The sequence below is a fragment of the Lentinus tigrinus genome (genome assembly GCF_003813185.1).
Source record: "Lentinus tigrinus ALCF2SS1-7 unplaced genomic scaffold L226scaffold_69, whole genome shotgun sequence".
Taxonomy (NCBI): domain Eukaryota; kingdom Fungi; phylum Basidiomycota; class Agaricomycetes; order Polyporales; family Polyporaceae; genus Lentinus; species Lentinus tigrinus.
Window position 1 is genome coordinate 42768 of NW_027137978.1, and position 20947 is coordinate 63714.

Sequence of the window (20947 nt, forward strand, 5' to 3'; positions counted from 1 at the left end):
CAGGATAACGTGTCTCTTGCTCTGCGACCCCCTTGAGCTTGAGCCCTTGAGTGTGCCCGCGACCGCAAGCAGGTTCTCACGGTAACCACCACGACGATGATTGCGGAGACCTCGAGCGTCGGCGACACTTGTACCAATCCATGCCTGTGAGGCAACGTCTTTCACTTGGCCTCAGAGGACTGTCGCGTCCAGGAGCCTCTTATCGTTTCGACGGCCGCCGCCACGAGAACCTCCACCTCCCGGCCCGCTCTTTTATATATCCTCTTGGTTTCTCATGGGAGCATCGTGTGTATGGTCCAATTTTATATCTGTCTCGCATGTCGCGCTAATCCGTCCATCTTTTCATGTAGACATGTGAGCTGTTTGTGACGGCACTCTCCTCCGTTATCTGCCGCGAGTCGGTTGCTCTTCCTGCTCGCTCTCGCACGGATTCGACGGCTATCCGTACCATGGAGAAGCTTATCGCCTGCTGGCTCAGGTAGTGTCTCGCCTCAAAACTTAACCCGCAAGAAGATGCCAGTGTTCGATGCCCCGGTTCTGACGATCCTACTCTCGTGTCGACATGATACTGCCCGACGCCAACGGGGGCACCGCCTACCTAGAGGAAGGCCTTCGGGCTTCGCAGATACCCATCGTCACCTCTGACATACCTATTCAGGAAGATATCGCAAAAGTCGACAATGACGAGAAGGCGGCCTTGGAAGAAATCCTTTCGGTAACTTCGCTGGACACCGATGACGAACATGCCCTACGCGACTTCGGGACTAACGATCCATTCCCAATGGACCCTGATGCACCCGAGGAGCAACAATTCACCTTCCGCGCAGTACTAGTCGGTTGCGGTCTGGGTGCAGTGATTTCCGCAAGCAAGTGCGTTCTTACTCTGCATACATTCTCCACCGATGCTCATAATCTCCTAGCGTATACTTGGGGCTCAAGACGGGGTGGACTTTTGGTGCCTCTCTCTTTGGTTCCATCTTCGGCTTCGCTATCTTGAAGTCGATGTCCAAGGCCTTACCGGAGCATCTCGGCGGTGGCTACTTCGGTCCCAAGGAGAACGTATGTTGTCAGAGTGCAGCCACAGTACGTGCATGCCTTCTTGATGGCCGGGGGATCCTCACTAATTCTGCCCTCCTTGCAGGCAGCAGGATCCCTCGGACTGCTATTTACCTCCGGTTTTCCAGCGGCATATCAGCTTGGACTCCTAGGAAACGACCCCGTATCTGACTTCGGGTGCGTCTCCGTTCCGTGTTATATATTACTCTCTACAACTTCTTTGCAGCCGAATCATCACGTTCACGCTGTGCTGCGCCTACGTCGGGATATTCTTCACCATGCCGCTCCGCCGCCTCTACATCTTGAAGCTCAAGCTTACATTCCCTGGTGCCGTGGCTGCAGCGTACACGATTCGTTCTCTCCATGTCGGAAGGAATGCCGCGGCCAACGCGCGTAAGAAGACGCTCGCACTCATCGTCTCCTTCGTCATCGCGATCGTTTGGCGTGTCACAAGCGAGTATGCCCCAGGAATAATGTGGGACTGGCATTGGTCTTGGTGGTTCTACAAAGCAGGCTGGAAGTGGATCATCGCAGCGGAGAGCATCTGACTCACTGCCGTCCGCTGACCATGCAACGTTCTCCCTCTAGGGTTGGATCTGGGAATGGACCCCTGCATTCATCGGAGTCGGACTGCTCGTCCCGATCAACTCGTCCATCTCCTTCGTTGGCGGCTCTGCACTTGCCTGGGCCATCATCGGGCCCGCCCTCGTCGCGACAAACCGTGCGTTCGGCACCCCACTCTCGAGTACTGGCGACTTCCCCGGCTACATCAACTACGCGAACATGGTGCTCGACGATCCGGTCAATGCTCCATCGCCGAAGTACTGGATGATCTGGCCTGGATGTGCTGTTTTGCTCTGCGCCAGCATGGCTGAGATCGCAGGGAACGGTTCCGCGGTCATCCGGAGCATGGCGCTCGCGATGGAGCCACTCGTACACAAAGTCAAAGTACTCGTCACCAGGAGGAACAACGGAGGAAGCGAAGTCAACGCCATGGAAGAGAAGGTGGACGAGTTCCACGACCCCGTCCCTCTGCACGCGCAGACGCCCTGGTGGATGTGGTCTGGAGGACTCGCCGCCGGCTCGGTCTTGACCATGCTCGTCATGAAGTTCCAGTTCGGGCAAAACGCGGGAGTGACGCTCCTCGCGATCCTCTTCTCCTTCCTTTTCTCTCTCGTTGGTGCCGAGTGTACCGGACGCGTGTCCGTCACTCCGGTAACAACCCTGGGCAACTTCGCGCAGCTCGTTTTTGGAGGTATATCCAAGGGTTCGGGTATGGCTCCCGCCGCGAATCAGCTCAACAACGGGTTGACCGGTATGATCACCCTCGCCGCCTCCGAGCAGGTTGCGGACATGCTCGGTGCGTCTCGCATTCTTCATCTACCAAATAGTATTCCCTGATCATGATTACACAGGTGATTTGAAGACCACACACCTACTAGGCGCGTCTCCGCGCGTCCAGCTCTACGCCCAGTGCTTCGGCGCGCTCGTCTCCATCTTTCTCTCCGCAGGGATGTACATCGTTTTCGTCAAGGCCTACCCTTGCATCAACGAGCTCACCGAGACTACCTGCGCCTTCCCCGCGCCCGACGTCGGTGCATGGCGTGCGGTCTCCGTCGCAGTCTCGGCACCTGCCCTCCCCATTCCCCGTTCGTCCGGCATAACCGCCCTCTGCCTTGGGGCGCTCACTATCGTGTCGACGTTCGTCAAGTATCGCTTCGTCCGCCCTGAAAGGCGGGGCTGGTTCCCGAATTGGAACGCTGTTGGGATCGCGTTCATCCTGGGTCCGCTGTGCACGTACCCCATGGCGATGCTGTTTGGGAGCATCATCGCGTTGACGTGGAGGAAGTACTGGCCTGCTGGTGCGGTCATGTACTGCTATGCGGTCGCTGCTGGGATGATCGCTGGGGAAGGACTGGGAGGTATTGCAAACGCAGTGTTGCAGATCGCAGGTGTGGCAGGGTCGGTGAAGGGAACAGCTGTCGGATGCCCTATGGATGTCTACTGCGGCTGAGTAGAACATACATCACGCAGAAGTGGAGCACAATCACGAGATTCAACTGTATAATACACGGGAGTAGCTGTACAAGAGTGAATACATGACCGCCTCACCCTTATCCCAACCTCGCCTTCTTGCGTGTGTGCGTGCCACCGCCAGCGCTAATGCTTGCGAAGCTCGCCGCGCTTCCCGCTTTGCCAGAGTGGTTCGAATGCGAATGTGAGAGATGCGCCTGAGCCGTAGCCTGCACCTGCGAAACCTGCGCCTGCACTTGGGACCCTGCCGCGGGCATGGGCATCATCGACGGCGCATCGTCTATAGTGATCCGGCGGTGCGGCGGGATCTGGTGTGACGGCAAAGACTCAAATGCGCTATAGAACACAGTCAGAACACGAAAGTCGTGGCTGATTCATAACACAGGTCGTACTTGCGTGTCGGCAGCTGGCCCTCCTGGAACCACTTGTGCTGCAGGGCTTCGGCTGCCGTGAGGCGTTTGTCCGGGTCGTACGCGAAGAGATGGCTGAGGAGGTCTGCGCCGCTAGCCTGTATGCGAGATTGACACCACTGTGCCAGACGATTGGCAAAGCTAGGAACAACGTGTCAACATGCGAGGAATATCCACACCCCGTGGTCACTCACGGGTCGAGCCGTCGCATGTTCTGATACTCGGGAAGATCTTTGATCTTTGCCCAGTCGCGTTCTGGGATTGATCGTCAGAGTGAGCAGGCAGACAAGGGACTAGTAACGTACCGGAGGGAGTCCCAAGGATTTCGATGATCTTCAGAAGCTGGTCCTTCTGGAAGGGGACGTTCTTCTTCGAGTCGAGCTTGGCTTCCTCACCCTTGAAGATCGGACGAAGACTGGCTAGCTCAGCCATGACGCATCCAACAGCCCATATGTCGACAGCCTTGTTGTAGTGCTTGGCACCGAGGAGGAGCTCCGGTGCACGGTACCATATCGTGACAACGACCTTGTCTCCGGCGTGCAACGGCTGTAGCGGCTGATGGATAAGACGGGCAAGCCCCAAGTCGCCAATCTTAACGACGCCCGAGGAGGTGATGAGGATGTTCGCGGGTTTGAGGTCGCGGTGGATGATGTGAGCGTCGTGGAGGTATAGCAGCCCGTTAAGGAGCTGATAAGTAAGCGACTTGAGGACAGGCTGCGTTATGCTAGAGCGAAGAGTCTGCGAATGGTGATGAATTACTTGCTAGTACAGGTATTAGTGACACTGTAGGTGTTCGACGGGACGGACACGCACCAGGAAGTCATGCTCGGCATACTCGAAGACCATATAGATGGACTTGTCTTCAAGGATGACCTCCTTGAGAGCGACGATGTTCTCGTGAGATATCTCCCTGTTCAACTGGGGACATTCTGTCAGCGACAGCTCTGACGTTGGGTAGGAGATACACGTACGGCAATCTCACGAATTGCACTCTGGCTGATGCCTGTGTAGGTGATCACGTCGCCCTCCTTGTCTGGCTTGAACTTCTTGATGGCATGTATTCGACCGTCCGAGTCCTTGCTCTGTGCCTTGTAGACGCGACCGTATGTGCCGGAAGAGATGAAGCCGAGGATGGAATACTTGTCGGTTACGCGTTTGCGGGCAGCGTCGCGCTTGGCGCGGTACACGCGCATGGGGTCAGTGACGAGGATGTTGTCCATCCGTTAGAGCATCTGCAGCAGCCAAGCGCAGCGAGCATGGTCGTGGTCAGAGACATGGTCGACGATGGCGAGAAGCACGGCAAGACTGGGACTCTGAGCGCCGGACGCGGGATGGCGATGACGCGCCCGACGCTGTCCTCGTCGTCGTCGCGTTTGGCCTCTTCCTCCACGTTGCGCGCACCCTCCTCGCTGCCAACTCCTCCAAGCCCACGATGGCCGTCTCGCAGGATAGCTTCATGTTCACCGTCGGCAAGCTCGGTGCGTATCATTATCGTCTCCCTCCCGTTGCAAAGCCTGACCGAGTCCCATGCCCCAGATGCCGGAATGGCGGTCAGTGTCTCTCGCGCTACTCTCCTTGGCTTCGGACTGAACATTTCTCGTTCTCCTCAAGATTCTGCTCGGAGAGCGGGCGCATCTCATCGAGTTCCCGTCGCTGCTCCTCCCACCTGGGGTCTCCACCGGCTCAATCGTCAACATCTCCGTCCAGCGGAACATCCCAGAGGAGAAGAAGCGGGAGAACGACTTCTGGAACCTTCAGAGCGAGATACTGGATGCATTTGGCACGCAGACCCCGGAAAACCCCAAGCTCGAGGTACGCTCGTCCTTCATCGTTCGTTATCCATGTCTTCATGCCCCGTAGCTTCGCAATGTCACCCAAACATCCATCACGCTCGAGTGGCCCAAGCTCGAACTTGCCACCGCGAAGCTTCGCTCGCTCGACCTGTACCGTGATCGCCAACGCGTCGCCGCCATACCCTCTCCGCTGAACAACACCTCCACCAAGGTGTCTGGTCTTCAACTAGACACCGAGTACACCTTCCAGCTCGTCCTCCGGACGACCGCTGGCGTATACCCATCCAACGTACTTCGCGTTCGCACTCACACCATGACCGACAACTCTGGTATCTCCGTCTGCTTCGGAACCGTAGAAGACGACGTCTTGCTCGAGAACGCGAAGATGGCTCTGCGAGAGATGGGCGCGAAATGGAGCGACAAGATTCAAATTGACACCACTCACTTCGTCTGCACCACCCCTGCGGCGACACCCAGCGGCGCGCACCCTAATAACAGCATCGTTACAGGACCTGGGGTCGAGTATCAGAAGGCGTTGCAGCTCAGTATACCCGTGGTTCAGCCGCAGTGGATTCTAGCTTGCCATGCTGAGAAGAAGTGCGTACAGTTATCTTTCCGTGCCCTCTCTTTGACCTGACCGCGTGTAGGATGATGCCAATTCGTCCCTTCTACCTCGGCGAGCACCCGTCCTCGCCCTCGCATTTCCGGCCGCAATCCATGTCGCAGGCGAACCTCTCCTCGCCGTCGCAGCGGAGTGGGACATCCTCCCCCACGCAACAAAAGCACGCCGCGAACCGCCAGTCTTTGCCTCCGCAGCGCGTCAGCGCATCCTCCCCACCCGCGATGTCACCAACGCAATCATCCGGGCGCGGAAGTGCACCAAGGATACCCGAAGAGCAAGAGGTCCTCTCCGAGGAGGAAGAGGAGGACCAGCCAGGCCGCACGCGCAAGGGCACGATGAGCAAGAACTTCCGCTTCCCGTCGCCCAACCCCGCGCAGCCGCCTCCGCCCGTGCCACCTGTCCCGCCCACCATCTCCGTCACACCTGCCGAGGAAGCAGAGCCGGTCGTTGCGCAGGAGGATGCGCCGCAGACACCACCAAAGGCCGACGCACCTGTCCCGGAGAAAGAGGTCGACCCGGAACTCACGTCGGTGGGCGTCGTTGCTGCGTCAAGCGTCGAGGTGCCTCCGCCGCCTCCGGTGGACAAAGAGCGGCCGCTGGGCTCCCCCAATGAGCTCGATGACGACGTCGGGGAGACTGAGGAGATCTCGCTGAACTGAACTGTCACCCCTCTCGCGTCATGCTAAGTTATGTATCGTATCTCTTCTTGGTCTCCAGAATCGGATGCATCGTTGCTGTGGATTGATCTCGAAGTATGTATCATCGTGTTCGATCCTTTCCTTCAGAGGTAAATATGTCATCATACCTTCCAGAAGTGCTCAGGTGAGTGGTTCGATAGGCTGGCCTAACCTTGTCCCGGAGGTGGGACTGACGAAAACAGGTACAATGCCTGACAAGCATGTCAAAATTTATGACAACTCCAGCGTTCACATTCAAGTTCTGAGCTCGTCTCGCATTCCTCATCCTCTCAGCTGTCTCAGCGTCTGTTACCTCATCCAACCTCGAAGCTAACCCAGGCAACTTTTGCGCGGCTCTCGCAGCCATGGCGGTGTGGCAAGAGATCAAATCGTACCGCCGCCATGGGTTATGAAGCACCGGCATTGAAAGTTCAGAAAATCACTCTGTGCATGACGCTGAAACCGGTGAGCCTGAAACTCGTGGGGGAGGAAGCAATGCCTTATTATGCTTCGCAGGGATAGGGCGGATCGTTGAATTGAGGAGGGCATTCAGTATATACATATGTGTTCAGAGTGGTCATCACTGCTGAGCTTCATTCAAGGCTTAATCTCCCTTCCTTCCACAGCGTTCGGTCAGGCTCGTATTCGATACTTGATATCGATCATGGAGTTGATGCGAGAACAGCTTCTCCCAACTTTGTATCCGGGACTATTCATCCATTCGCTATATATGCCTAGCCATCGGTCCACTTCAACGGTGTGGTTCTATGGTCAGGGACGCACCGCAGATTAGTTAAGCTCGAGCTCCTGCAGCAGTTCACGCAATGTTTTCGCAATGGGTACGCGGTCTGTCCGCTCTCTCAATCGCGGGAACTTGAACTGACGTAGCGCATGCGCGAGCTGCTTAGCATCAGGAACATCTATGTTCGTCTAGTAGGGCCTCCTTGTGAACACGATTTCCTCCAACATCGTTTGGGGCCCCCGATGGAGGCATGTCATGGCACGGATATCCTCAAGGTCGCCCGCGGACACGCACTTCAACAACCGTTGCTGCTGTGCAGTGCCTGGGGATCCAGCCCACGCGATGGTCCGCAAATTCGGCAGAAGGGGAAAATTGGACGCCTCATATCGCAATAGGACGGGTTCCAGCACGGACGGAGAGATCTTGTATCCGTCGGGATGATTGTGGTGCGCGAAGCAATGATGTACTGCGTAGGAGTGACCTTCCGTATGCTGGCCCATGTGCCCCCTGGAGCTACACTGACCGCACCTCTCATACTATGTGCGACAGTATGTGTCCACATACAGACAGCCTGGTTCCTCCGGAAATACATAGACTGGGTCATCGGCCCGGTGTGTGGATGCAAGTCGGTCTGTCATTGCAGACCCAACGCGCGTCGAGCGTTGCTCGTCCTGACCCTGATTCGAGGGGTCGTGCATGTGTCTGGATTCTTCCAACGGCTCGTGAAGCCCATTGCCGGGTTGTTCGCACGGTGGTCGAGAGCTGTGTCTCCGTAGGCTCATCACGATACGAGCCCGATGTATACCACCGCTTATGATACCACGGAATTTTCTGCTTCTCAAGGCCTCAGAAGGAGTCGGGCACTCCTGCCTCAAAAGGTCGGATCCATACGCGTGTGATACCGTATACCTCCGTACCATTCCCGTAAATACCGGACGAACGACCGGACGTACGCACATCCTGCTAGCAGCCGGGATCAAGTAAGTGACATATCATGCGCCGTCGCTCGAAGGCTTGTGAGTTTTAAGTTGGCCTGCAAGACGAAGGTCCTCATCCGAGATAGCGACCGGAGTATCCAGAACAATGAAGGAGGCGTTGGTGACGTCCCGGAGAGCGTAGTCTGCCTACGGGAGACATCTTGAGCGGCAAGACGCTGGAACCTGGTCCACCATTTGGAAATTGGCATGGGCGCTCTCCCTCCGTCTTTGCCTCCGCCCGTGTGGAGTGCTCGTGCTCGGTCTACATACTGTACTCACCAGCATGAACTTTGAAGGCGCACATGTGTGGACTTATCTGCGCTTGTCGGTTCTAGACTAGGGCGGCGCCCGTGTTTATCCTTAGCCTGGGAACATCGAGGTAGCATCATCCATCAAACTTTCCGCCGCGACGCCTGCACGAGTATGGCGCACCTCATGTTCTCTTCAGACAGTCATTGAGCGTAAGGCGACTCCTTTGCTCAGGACGGCGAGCGGCATAGTAGGTGCTATATTGCTTCAAGAAGTTCAGCAACCGTGGCTGACGCGAACTTTCCGGGCTGCTCGTAGCACCATGACGTGGTCCCTCACTTTGTTCTCTTTACTTTTCAATGTCTCGCAGTTTGCCCTCACACCCTCTGCCGTCACTACCTCCTCTCTCATCGCAAATGTTGTCGAGAGGATCGCGCCCAAGGTCTTCATCGTTAGCATGGTGTGTAGATACCTATGCCTTGTGGCACTACTTGGCCGCGCTCTAACAGCTCTAGTCTTGGCATAGTTCACCGCCGAAGGAAGTGGCTGGTACGGAATACCCGAGTTCAACCTTTTAGACCAGAACATCACCATCCCCGGCTTCTCCCCCCTCTTTCCGCAAGCGCACTGCACCCTCGACGGATCCATCTGCCACCTTGTAACCGGCGAGGGCGAGATCAATGCTGCCTCGACAATGACCGCCCTCGTCTACTCCCCTGTCTTCAACCTCACCCAGACCTATTTCTTCGTCGCCGGCATTGGCGGTATCAGCCCCAAACGGGGCACTCTCGGGAGCGTGACATTCCCGCGCTTCGCAGTGCACGTCGGGTTACAATACGAGTTCGACGCCCGCGAAAAGCCCGACGAATGGCCGACAGGCTATGTCCCCCAAGGCTCGTTCGCCCCGAACCAATACCCACAGACGCTGTACGGCACCGAAGTATATGAACTTAACGACGCCCTCCGACAGGCGACCATACAGATGGCGCAGACAGCCACCCTCAACGACAACACACTCGCGCAGGAGTATCGCGCGAATTACGCCTCAAATCCTGCCTTCGCTCCCGGAGCGGCCCCGCCCTCCGTCGTCGCCTGCGATACCGCGACTTCAGATACGTTCTGGACCGGGACGCTGCTCGCGGAGGCATTCGAGAACACCACGAGTCTGTTCACGAACGGGAGCGCGACGTACTGCACAACGCAACAAGAAGACAACGCCACGCTGGGCGCACTCCTTCGCGGGGCCGTCTCCGGGCTCGTCGACTTCTCCCGCATCATCATCATGCGTACCGCGTCCAATTTCGACAGGCAGCACGACGGCCAGACCGCCGTCGCAAACCGCTTCGCGCAGCCCATGGCGGGCTTCGCGCTCTCGGTCCAGAACATACAGGCTGCGGGCATCCCGGTCGTCACCGGGATTGTGTCCGAGTGGGACGCGACATTCCAGGACGGCGTGCAGCCGACCAACTATGTCGGTGACATTTACGCTTCGCTGGGCGGCACGCCAGACTTTGGCCCAGCGAGCGCGAGCGCGATATGACCCGCGTTGACACCTGACGGATCCTGTTGCAAGTGCGCCCTGACCTCGGGCGGTGGGACTACTAGTACAACCATTGACGCTGTGACGCCCTACTAGCACGCCTGTACCAGTCTAAACCTATCGTAATGTCCGCACCGTAGAAGAGGAATCCGGTCCCAATTTCAAGTCAGGCTCGTCGCGTTTGGCGGCTCCTGCCATCTCATAGAGGTCGACGGTCGTTTCTGGAGGGCGAGCTGAAGAGCGCGGCTCTGTCCTTCGGGTGGTACGGGTGAAGAGCAACGTGCTGGTGTTCATGAAGGTTGATTCTCCTTCCGCACGAAGCACTCCATGCTTCGAGTGCACGAGGACGATGATTATGGTGGGGTACGATCCCTGCGTGCGTCCCCCAATCAGTCACAAGGCACGTCGAGCGAGGAGCAGGAACGTACTACGATGGTGCTCGTGCTGTACTGGTACATCGTGACAGCGAACGAGCCGACACTGCTCTTGGCGATGCTCGCATTCACAGACTTCAGGCTGAGAATCACTTGGATGAGCTGGAGAGATGCGTCAATCATGATACTGGCATGGTGCGGAGGGGGTGAGGGTGACGCACGAAGAAGAGCATGTACAGGATGCCCGTTTCGATGAGCACGAACATGACATTCTGAGTCCATGTCCGACGCGATTGCTTTCCAAACGCGTCGAGGTACATACGTCGATGCTGCCTGATGGGGAGGTTGATCAGAACTTGTTGCGAACGCAGATGTGAGTAGATCTAGGAACCTACCAGGTCTTGTATGCAATCAGGATTGTCGCGATGGCAGTGGTCGCCAAGGTCATGGAGTATGATGCAGTCTGGATGTTACGACAGAAAGGTGGGTGTTGGAAGGAGCCCAGCACAATGCCGCTCCCCGAGTTGACCGCACAGTAAGTCAACATCAGCGATGTCGCTATAAGCGGGAGCATGGTTAGCACGTGCTACGACTCGACAAGATGCAATTTCAACACATACCTGTCGAACCGAGTAGCATCACGATGGGCAAGAGAACGACTATCCTCTCCTTTCCATACGACCAGAACGCGTACACGCGCCAGATGATGACGCCGTCTCCAATGACGGTCTGGAAGAAATTAATTCCGGTGTGAGTGGTGCAGGTTTGAGCAAGAGACACACCATATACGCATACAGTATATCCTCAACTGCGGCAAATCGGATGTTATGGGACTGGGCGGTGGAGTAGAGACTGGCGAGGGGGTCGGTGGAGTCGGAGAGGAAGGTCATTTGGACTTCGCTGACGACCATATGGATATCAAGCATCCACAGAGCAAGCGCGAGGCCGAACATGACGAAGACGGCAGCGCATAGACAGTACGACGCCCTGCTGCGCTTCGGACTAAGGATGTTTGTGAGTATGGACTCTAAGTTGACGTATGTGAAGTACTCACATGAGGTAGGAGCCTGTCCATACGACGAGGATTGAATAGATGGCTTCGATGCGGCGCGTTAGCAGTCATACTTACGCCTGCCACGCGACAAGAAAACCTAGCATACCTAGAAGGTATGTCTTGAAAACTACAGTGACGAATAGTTTGATGAAATTATGGCCGATAGACCGCAAGGTAGCGGCATCGTCACTTGAGAGCATCGTGCATGGAGGACAAGTGGCGGAAGCGGGGAGGGAAATCCAGGAGAGTCGTTGGCGAGCAGAGTTTGCTATAAGTATCCCCTAGTACGCTCCTCAGGACCTCTTGAGGAACTCAATCACATTCCGAGACGCCACGAAGCGAGATCGGCTCAAGGCTAGAGGCCTAAGGTCGGAGTATTATAAAAGGTATCCTGTATCAGAAGGCAAGGAACCGGAAGGGAGCAATTCAACATTGATCTAACCTACTCCAGCGCCGCACCTAGATAACAGACATCACGTAAGCACCAATTTAGCACAGGATGCAGAGATCCCTTCTCGCTGGTTGGAGACCGTCAGCAATCTGTCCCTTGCGACTGGCATCGTCCAACCCGCGCCACCACAACAGAACATCGGCTCGTGGCCACAGGACCAATCGCCCTCGCCAAGCAGCGAGGGTGTCGAGTATCCGCTGCCGACTTGCACGTGGCACACACTGTGTCCGCCGGCGGAAGTCAAGTACCGCTCCCCATTTTGTGAGTATGCCGTCGTGTCTATCTGGTTCGTAGAATGGTCTGTGTCTCGTCGCTTGCGCCGTTCAACGTCCAGCGGACCGCCCATACGATGCACACTGGCCTCGTGTGGCATGGTAGATGCTAGTCGAGTCACCGAACATATCAGCCGCCCAGCGGCAGGACTCGGATGGTGGGCGGCTGCGAGTACATTGAACTTGAAGGCGAAACTAGCACTAAGGCCACCGAATAGGCAAGAAGCAACCTATGCGCTCCATGCCCCCGCAGATACAAACCTCCACGAAAAGCAAGTGGAAGAGTGACTCGAGCATACTCGCACAGTTGACCGTTGTATATTTATGGACCGTTTACTCATCTTACACCACGCACGCAGACGATTGGGGTTACACCTTGATCGCCGCGGGGCTCTCTTCCTTGGCATCCCGCGCCTCCATCCGCGCCATCTCATACAAATCAATTGGTGAGTCCGAGCTTCGTGTTGAGATAGAAGCTCTGATGTTGACGAACGCTGCCGAGTTTGTTCGTCGAGAATGAGTGGAGATCACACCACTCAAGTCGACACTTCCTTCCACCGTGTGGACTTTCAGTACGGAGTACTTTGAGTTCACGACGATGACCATGATGGTGGGGTACATGCCCTGCTAGCCGAGTTAGATCCTCGAGAAACGCGGTAACCGCATCGGCGGCCACGGTAGTCGAACAGAATAGCACGCACCACGATGACACTCGTGGTGAACTGATACATTGTGAGTGAGAACGTCGCGATCTCACTGCTGCTAATGCGCTTGTTGACGGACTTGAGGCTCATCAAAACTTGTACCAGCTATTTGGGTGTCAGTCTGGCGGCACGACAATAACGGAACAAAAGACGCACGAAGAAGAGCATATAAAGGATGCCGGATTCAATGAGAATAAGCATAACCCGCTGTGTCCGTGTCCGCGGCGGTAGCGTCCCAAACGCGTCTAACCAGGTACGCCGGACCTCCCTAGAATGGCGTCACTACTAAGCATCTCACTGTTAATCTGGGCGCACCAAGTCTTGTATGAGAGCAGCAGGGTCGCGACCGCTGTTGTCGCAAGTGCAGTGCAGTATGAGGTCGTCTGGATTTGCCTGCAGAAAGCGGGATCTTGATATGCACCCAGAACGATGTCGGTGCCTAAGCGTGCGGCGCAGTAGGTCAGCATCGCCGAGGATGCTACCGACGACCCATGTAGGTTAGGCAAGCTTCTGGTCATGGGGACAGCACATACCGGTAGATCCTAGCAGTAGTGTGATAGGAAATAGGATCACGAGCTTCTGCCTCAGACTCCCTCCCGACCAGAAGGCGTAGACACGCCAGATAATGATACCATCGCCAACGATAGTCTGGGGGAAAATAGTTAGAATGCAATTACACATTCACGAAGAGGCACAGATGCATACCATGTAAGCATAAAGGACATCTTCGATAGCGGCCATCGCCAGAACCTTGGAAAGAGCGGCCGAGTAGGCATCGTCGAGGGGCCCAGGAGTGTCCGACAGGACTGTGCTCTGCACTTCCACAATGATCATGTGCATGTCGATGATCCACAAGGCCAATGCGAGGCCGAGCATGAGGAGGACGGCCATGCATATGTAAAGCGAAGCCCTTGTACGCGTTTCTCTACGTCTGCATGGACACGTCAACCGAGATGCGAACGATGGAAGGAAGCAAACTCAGTCGTACGTACAGCAGCAGATTGACTGTATTTCCCACTAACACGAAGTAAATACCTATAAAGTCTGACCTGAGCGGATATCTTCAGGAGTAGTGAGACGTCAAGATAGGCGTACCCAAGAGAATGGTTTTGAAGACGTTGATGACAAACGAACGGATGAGATCCCGGCCGACACGGTGCAACGCGGGAATATCCTCAGCCATGGGCATGGCGGGCAAGGAACTGTGAAACGGGGAGGTTGCCAGACGTCAGCAAGAAGTTGCAGAATATATCCGTCGAGTCTGCAAGGCTCACCTCGATAGGATATCGATCTGGAAATGCACTCGGGCCATGGTCCTATCCCGCACTTAGAGCGGGATCATTGTGGACGGTTTGTTGACAGAGAAGCAGTCAAAGAGATAGCAAGCCCTGAGATGCTCAGTTCACGATCATGAAGAGGCAGTGCATGCCGGTCAATTCGGACGCGGGGGACGAGCAGGCCTGTATATCTTTATCTGCGAGATGTAGAGCGCATCTAGTCAGTCGCATCGTAGTTTCTGCCAAAGAAGACGTGGACTGCAAGCATACGCAAATTTTCGAGCGCCTCCCTGCCAAAGTGGTTCTATGGTGGCACACGCAAATAGTTTTCCTGTCAACCAACCCTTCGGCACGAAACTGCACAACGTCATAGAAGCAAAGCACGGACCTGCGGTCTATGAACTATGCGGCATGGGCGCTGACTAGGAAGTCCACTGTGGCGTGGACCCTGTCGCCACCGCTTGCGGTTTCACGTGGGAGGTGATGGTAGGACGATACCTTGGTTACTAGCCTTGTCCTTGATCGATTTTTGTTGAACTGTTGAATAAGGAAAGAAGACCGTGGCTCATGAGGCAGATGTGGAGAGGATCGTGTTGTGAGCCGCGTCCCGTCCTTGCAAGGCATGTGGTATAGTGCTGGTTTCACTACTGACAGACAGGTCCAAGTGCACGATGAAAGAGCGGAGATCTGTCGTGCGGCAGTGAATGATGAACGCACCATGTAAACTCTATGACACAGAGAATCGGACGCATGTCAACACGGCGGTGCGTCACAGCCGCCTGAGATAGGTCATTGGCGGTGACTCGTGAGGTTGGGTAGTAGCCGTCGAATATGTCGGAGTAGAAGATGGGTTCTTGCTCCACAGCCATCCTGTCGATTACCGACTCATTCGTGAGCGTGTTCGATAAGACGCTGTACATCCACATTACCTTGTGATGATCAGCAATGACATGGCGCGTTACATGAAGATTCATGTCGTAATAATCCTATTAGCCATCGAAAACCGCCCTTCGACTATGGGCGGACGGTTCTGCTCTTGGGTACGAATTCGAGTAGAAGTCCGTCACTTCGGAGACGTACACTTCCAGCCTGTACTCGCACACAACAGGTTGTCGGCGACCTAAAGAACGGGAGCCTTCCTGTGACGTGGCAGTGTACACCGCAACTGCAAAGATCATCGATGAGCCTTCGTTCAGGGACGCCAGATGTCCAGGTGCCGTGACCAATGCGTTGAAGGTGATGAAGGATGTATATACCTCCGCTCATGGAGTTCGCTAAGTAGATGCTGTCGGGATGCGCCTGCGAACTGCCAACGTGTACAGGAGCAGAGAAAACGGTGAGTCCAAAAATTGCTACTCAGTTGTGCGACCGTCTGGTGCTCTCTCCCCCCTCGATCGGGATCAAGGCAACGAACGGCCCCACTGTCATCTGCGAATCGCGGAGGTCGAGTGAGTGTCTACAGTTTCAATGGGCTCCGGCCTGTAGAGAAAAGATTTCAAGAATCGAATGGCGGAGATGGGATCAGGCAGGACAGGGGGTAATACTGTGCCTGGGGTGTAGTTGGACGTCGCGAGATAAGTACAGATCCCAGGATGTGGCTAGGGGCGGTGGGCGGACTTACGGTACAGCGCGTACGCTCGCTCTTCGTTAGAAGATGGCTTGAATACTGGGGCCTGGAAGGTTTCGACTGAGTTAATCATAAGGAGGGAGGGGAGACAAGAACAAACTCGATATGGGGCGGCTCCTGGGCAATAGAGGTCGGTTCACTCACTAGTCATGGTCACCCATAAGGGTTAACGCACTGCTTGTCCATCTCGCGTATGTTTCAAGGTCAAGATTCATCCTCCGGTAGGCGCCGTTAGGGCCGCCCTTCAGGAGCCTGGCGCTTATGGTTCCCTCCCACTTTAACCTCGCCGAGTACGAGCACCTGTGGTGTTCTGCTCTTCTGCGCTGCCCTCAAGCCTCCCATTGCAGTCAGTGTCCGGCAAACCGATAACATAGCGTGGCAAAAGGTTCGCTTGGCTGGTTCTCAGGCTAAGCGGGATTAGCCCTTCGTTTGCAGCCGAGAAGTCGAAATCGACGCTGTTGGCTTCATCCGAGTCCGATGATGGATGGATGAACTTCATGAGCAGCCATGATTACTATTTGAATCCTCTGACGGATGTCCGTCTGGAGTTTGTCGCCAAACGATCTGCTAACGCCGAACGAAGCATACCTGTTGTCCCGGCGATTCGGAGCTTATGGATCATATATGTCCTATGCTTCAATACCGAGATGGACGATGCTCGAGACTTGCATACGAGGTCGAAGTGTACTGTAGTTGCGGACGTGTCGCGGGCGCCAACTGCCCAAATGGTCCCGGTCTTGGGGCAGGGCGGCAAGGCAAGCTGCGCGACTCTGCGACTTACATCTCATTGGCAGCATTTCTTCTTGACTCGCAAAAGGCCCGCGCAGCACGCGAAGATGAATCCTGCTCACTGTTCACGTGAGTTCTCTTGTCACTCTGTGCGTGCAGAAATAACAATGGCTCAAACTCGACTTTGATATTGCCCGGGTGACTTGTCGCAGACGGTCATATGCTTCAGAATCAACGCGGCAGCCGTGCCGCTCCTCAAAATTATCGGCCTCTCGCTATCTTGTCTTTGATACACTATGCTCTTCTTGGGAGATAGCCGTCCTAGCATGCTATCTCTTTTAATGGACCCACACCCGGCCCGTTTGACTTCGGAGCTCTTAAGCACCGCACAAAGCTCTGGTCGCCTGGTTCGTCCGTCGCGCTCATTATCATCATGGTCAGGTCTTTCAATCCCTTGATCGTTATCGTCCATCCGGTTCGAAACTGGGGTCTCCGACTCAGCGGGGCGTTCAAGTCCAAGGAATCTTTCCTCCAGTACATCCACACCGAAGGGAACGCCCACGCATGTCACACTTGGACCAATGAGGATCTGAAGCCCTCACCCCCGCACGCCGTCAACTGGCGATGGTACAACTTCTGCCTGTTCTGGTTCGGGATGGGTTTCGGGAACTGGTACGTACCCACCAATACGTCTGAAGATGCATTGATGGACTCGAAAGTCTTACGATTCCAGGACGCTCGGGTCAAGCATGATCGGCGCCGGTCTCACTTGGTGGCAGGCGACTATTGTCGTCTGGGTCGCCGCCTTGGTCTCAGGTCTCTGCATGGCTCTCAATTCCCGTGCCGCTTCAAACTACCACGTTGGTTACCCCGTCATCCTCCGTACCTGCTTCGGCATGTATGGCCACTACTGGCCGGTTATCGCTCGCGGAGCCTGCGCCATGCTCTGGGTATCGGTCCTAAGTACGTTTCGTGTTATCATCTGCTCCCTTGGGTATCAGAATCTGATGTTACTTCGTCTAGACTTTCAGGGCGGCGCATACGTCTCAACCATGCTGCGATGTATCGTCGGAAATCGCTGGGATAATCTTGGTGTACAGTTCCCTGACTCAGTCGGCACCACCATCCAACGCTTCATCGCCTTCGTCATATTCTGGGCCATTGAGCTTCCGTTTTGTTCGCTTCGTCCATACCGCCTTCGCTGGCTGTACACACTCAAAGCATGGATCCTCCCGCCCTCTGTATTCGGCCTCCTCATTTTCTGCTTGGTCCAGAGTAAGGGTAAGCTTGCGTCCGACGGAGCACTGTCCGACATCTCCGCACGGCCAACGGGCTCCGTGTTAGCCTGGCTCATTGTCAGCTCCATCAACTCGGCCATGGGTAACTGGGTGAGTGATGGCAGAATCCGTCAACGAGAAGGTACTGATAATCGCATTTGTACGCAGTCGACTTTCATTGCGAACATGCCTGACTTCGCTCGCTATGCGACTAGTCCTTCTGCGACCATGTGGACCCACATCATCTTCGTTCCCTTCCCTGCTGCCATTGTGAGTGATACTGCCGCCTTTCGTGCTGCATATTGTTCATAGTATCTTAGGGAGGCATGATTGGTATCTTCGGAACTTCGTGTCTTCAGCAGGCGTGGGGCGTCACGATTTGGAACCAGTGGGACGTGTACGACGCAATCCTCGACCACTACTGGACAGGCCCAGCACGCTTCGGCGTGTTCCTGCTCGCGTTCGCCTCCGCGCTCTTCACCTTCGGAGCAATCCTCGGCGCAAATCTACTGCCTTTCGCGTCTGATGCGACGGCACTATTCCCAAGATACTTCAACCTCACGCGCGGGATGTGGTTCTGCTGCGCCGTCTCACTCGCATTCATGCCGTGGAAGATTCTCGCGTCCGTGAACGGCTTCCTCGCGTTCCTCGACGGCTACGGCATCTTCATGGGCCCCACCGCAGCCATCATGATCACCGACTACTGGATCGTGCGCAAAGGCAACATTGTCCTCGCAGACGTGTACACCTCTGCGCCCGGAAGCCGCTACATGTACTTCCACGGCGTCAACCTTAACGCGGCTTTCGCGTACTTCTGCGGCATGATCATTCCGTTCACGGGCTTCGTTGGCACGTTCGGAGTGCCTGTTCCCCTTGCCGCGACACGCTGCCAGCAACTCGGCTGGTATATCTCTGCGTCCGTAGCGGGCGTGGTGTATGTCGTCTTATGCCACATCTTCCCACTCGGCAACGTGGACCCGACCATGGAGCGTGAATTCCTTGCTCGCGAGTTCGCCGCGGAGCGCGCAATGCTCTCTGAGGCGATGGACTCTTCTATCGAAAAGAGTAGCGCAGATAGCAAGGAGAAGCTCAACGAAGGTGACATCGGCGTGTATGAGACGACTGTATAGGTCCTCTCACTGATCCTTGGAATCCCCGCTGCGGTCGCGCATATCAACTCGCCCGCTCGCTTGGCACCGTTATTTCCCTACTATTTCACCACTTCGTTACGTATGTTATGTACACTTGCGCCTTTGTAGTACATCAAGAATTACAACTATGCTATGTTACGATTTGCGACTTCATCGCCAAGGGTCAAATAGGATCTTTCCGCATCGGCCCTTGTCAAAGTCCTCGTACACCTGCGGCGCCTCGTCGAAGCTGACGATCCGGTCAATCAGACTCGCCTCTTTCCCGACGCCGCCAAAGACATCCTGCCGCTTGAGCAGAATCTCCAGTGCAATAGGGAACATCGCCCGCACCGGACAGCGGCCGAAGTCGAAAGAGACGTTCTTGTTGTACACGTCGCGGCCGGTGAAGGGAATAGGCGGCTCCTGGTGCACGCCGACAGAGCTGATGATGCCGAATGGACGGACGATGTCGTATGCGAGCGTGAGGGCGCTGTTGTTGCCAACAACCTGCGTTCGTGTCAGAACAGAGTCGTTATTTAGGTTAGAACGGAAAAATTACCTCGAGTACGGCGTTGCATCCAGCGCCGTTCGTCCACCCGGAAGCGAGCTTCTTGCCATCCTCGATCGATGCAACCGCGAACCGTCCCGAGCCCTTGCCAGACACGTCTATTGCATTGTAGACAGCCTCCATTTTCGTCCGCCGCGACTCGATGGGATCAATCGCAATGACCTGGTACTGCAATCCTTGGCTTGCACCGAGACCGGCGAGGATGTCGAGCAGGCTGACCGTTGCGCACTAGTACAAGGTAGAGATCTCGGCATTTGACTCAAGGCAAGAGGGAAAGACCGCCCACTTACAACACCTACGGGACCAAGTCCCACAATGCCGATCGTAAGCAGCTTATCGCCCTCCTGCAAGGCCGTGGATGCCTGCGCCTGCCCTACGGGGCTAGAAGGAACAAAGCCGCCATAAGGATAAGGCTTGCCCGTAAGAATCGGTGCGATCTTTGGATGCTGCAGCGCCTGCATCGCCGCGAACACCCCTGTGGGGAGGATGTCTGCGAGAAGGAGCAACGAGCTGTCTGACAGCTTGGAGAGGTCCCATGGTTGTTCCCCTGAGCCGGAGGACGACTGGAGAGAGCTCAAGTTGAAGAGCGTTCCACCAGCCTTCGGGATGCGCGCGTATTGCGCCTGGCCACCCGGAAGTGTCGGGATGCCGAAGAGGCAGGAGTGAATGCACCGGCATGTGAATCCGATGCGACAGAAACTGAAGAAGATAAGTCAGGCGCGTCCGTCAATGGACCATCGGGAGGAGGGAGACATACTGGCATTCTCCGCACGAGACGGTGAACGGAGAGACAACCTTGTCACCGACTTTGAGTGTGGAGTACAGCTCGGGACGGCCAGTCGCATCCGGACGGAAACTGGGTCCTAGAGCGACGACTTCTCCGATCAGCTCATGGCCGCAGGTGAGACTATCCCCATTCCAAAGACGTCAGGGTCGTCATCACTCCGGAGTAGCGAACAAAGATACTTGCTCAGCATCGACGTCTTCATGCCCCCGGTAGATGTGCAAGTCGCTTCCGCAGAGACCTGCAAGCTGAGTGAGAGATTCAGTATGAGTGCGTATGCCATACTCATAACGATCGTGGCTAGTCTTACCTTGACCTTCACAATCGCGTCGTCCGGATCAATGATTCTGTGCCATCGGGGTCAGTATAGGCCTGGTCAGACTTAACCCTGAATGACTAACTGAGGGATAGGGACGGCTTCAACCCGGATGTCGTACTTCGGCGGATACCAGCGAACGGCCTTCTGGATCCCCGACACATCAAGCGCAGCCTTCTCGTCACTGACAGACATCTTGGCTCGAGCTTCTGAAGTGATGGACAAAGAGAAAAGCGATAAGCCGACAAATGACTCGCCACTTCCACCTCACTGACCTGACTTAC

The 20947-nt window shown here is 55.7% G+C and overlaps 8 protein-coding genes across 8 annotated transcripts; 4 read left to right on the forward strand and 4 right to left on the reverse strand.

Annotated features, from left to right (window-relative positions):
* Positions 1-781: 781 nt before the first annotated feature.
* L226DRAFT_601694 (OPT oligopeptide transporter) lies at positions 782-3120 on the forward strand (the record flags this gene model as incomplete). Its single annotated transcript, XM_067685687.1, has 6 exons — positions 782-870; positions 921-1083; positions 1142-1233; positions 1283-1502; positions 1645-2416; positions 2472-3120. The coding sequence occupies 6 exons, from the start codon at positions 782-784 to the stop codon at positions 3068-3070; spliced, it is 1935 nt and encodes a 644-aa protein (XP_067528808.1). The 3' UTR covers positions 3071-3120.
* L226DRAFT_540871 (kinase-like protein) lies at positions 3047-4790 on the reverse strand. Its single transcript, XM_067681956.1, has 6 exons — positions 4472-4790; positions 4314-4418; positions 3806-4262; positions 3695-3755; positions 3483-3641; positions 3047-3426 (listed from the first exon to the last, which is right to left on the reverse strand). The coding sequence occupies exons 1-6, from the start codon at positions 4718-4720 to the stop codon at positions 3171-3173; spliced, it is 1287 nt and encodes a 428-aa protein (XP_067528809.1). The 5' UTR covers positions 4721-4790; the 3' UTR covers positions 3047-3170.
* A 142-nt stretch (positions 4791-4932) lies between these two features.
* L226DRAFT_527380 (uncharacterized protein) lies at positions 4933-6574 on the forward strand (the record flags this gene model as incomplete). Its single annotated transcript, XM_067679109.1, has 5 exons — positions 4933-4978; positions 5037-5050; positions 5112-5312; positions 5361-5890; positions 5941-6574. The coding sequence occupies 5 exons, from the start codon at positions 4933-4935 to the stop codon at positions 6572-6574; spliced, it is 1425 nt and encodes a 474-aa protein (XP_067528810.1).
* A 2133-nt stretch (positions 6575-8707) lies between these two features.
* Positions 8708-10085, forward strand: L226DRAFT_495985 (purine nucleoside permease; the record flags this gene model as incomplete). Its single annotated transcript, XM_067677540.1, has 3 exons — positions 8708-8810; positions 8879-9020; positions 9087-10085. Coding segments are annotated over exons 2-3 (1137 nt in total), but the record flags the coding sequence as incomplete, so codon positions are not given.
* Positions 10086-10104: 19 nt separating this feature from the next.
* Positions 10105-11941, reverse strand: L226DRAFT_617659 (uncharacterized protein). Its single transcript, XM_067687067.1, has 8 exons — positions 11635-11941; positions 11529-11571; positions 11257-11476; positions 11095-11203; positions 10870-11032; positions 10696-10807; positions 10529-10636; positions 10105-10472 (listed from the first exon to the last, which is right to left on the reverse strand). The coding sequence occupies exons 1-8, from the start codon at positions 11726-11728 to the stop codon at positions 10218-10220; spliced, it is 1104 nt and encodes a 367-aa protein (XP_067528812.1). The 5' UTR covers positions 11729-11941; the 3' UTR covers positions 10105-10217.
* Positions 11942-12559: 618 nt separating this feature from the next.
* L226DRAFT_349391 (uncharacterized protein) lies at positions 12560-14605 on the reverse strand. The gene is made up of 10 exons (XM_067674136.1): positions 14503-14605; positions 14230-14429; positions 14051-14157; positions 13948-13990; positions 13661-13886; positions 13489-13603; positions 13271-13433; positions 13112-13223; positions 12953-13060; positions 12560-12875 (listed from the first exon to the last, which is right to left on the reverse strand). Exons 2-10 carry the CDS (start codon positions 14265-14267, stop codon positions 12621-12623), a joined length of 1167 nt encoding a protein of 388 aa, XP_067528813.1. The 5' UTR covers positions 14268-14429; positions 14503-14605; the 3' UTR covers positions 12560-12620.
* A 2024-nt stretch (positions 14606-16629) lies between these two features.
* Positions 16630-19126, forward strand: L226DRAFT_349601 (uncharacterized protein). The gene is made up of 6 exons (XM_067674137.1): positions 16630-16717; positions 16782-17260; positions 17322-17551; positions 17612-17976; positions 18034-18135; positions 18186-19126. Exons 2-6 carry the CDS (start codon positions 17022-17024, stop codon positions 18993-18995), a joined length of 1746 nt encoding a protein of 581 aa, XP_067528814.1. The 5' UTR covers positions 16630-16717; positions 16782-17021; the 3' UTR covers positions 18996-19126.
* On the reverse strand, positions 19051-20899 carry L226DRAFT_617662 (uncharacterized protein). The gene is made up of 7 exons (XM_067687068.1): positions 20749-20899; positions 20658-20694; positions 20534-20595; positions 20321-20470; positions 19854-20262; positions 19555-19791; positions 19051-19502 (listed from the first exon to the last, which is right to left on the reverse strand). Exons 1-7 carry the CDS (start codon positions 20856-20858, stop codon positions 19167-19169), a joined length of 1341 nt encoding a protein of 446 aa, XP_067528815.1. The 5' UTR covers positions 20859-20899; the 3' UTR covers positions 19051-19166.
* Between the last annotated feature and the right edge of the window lie 48 nt (positions 20900-20947).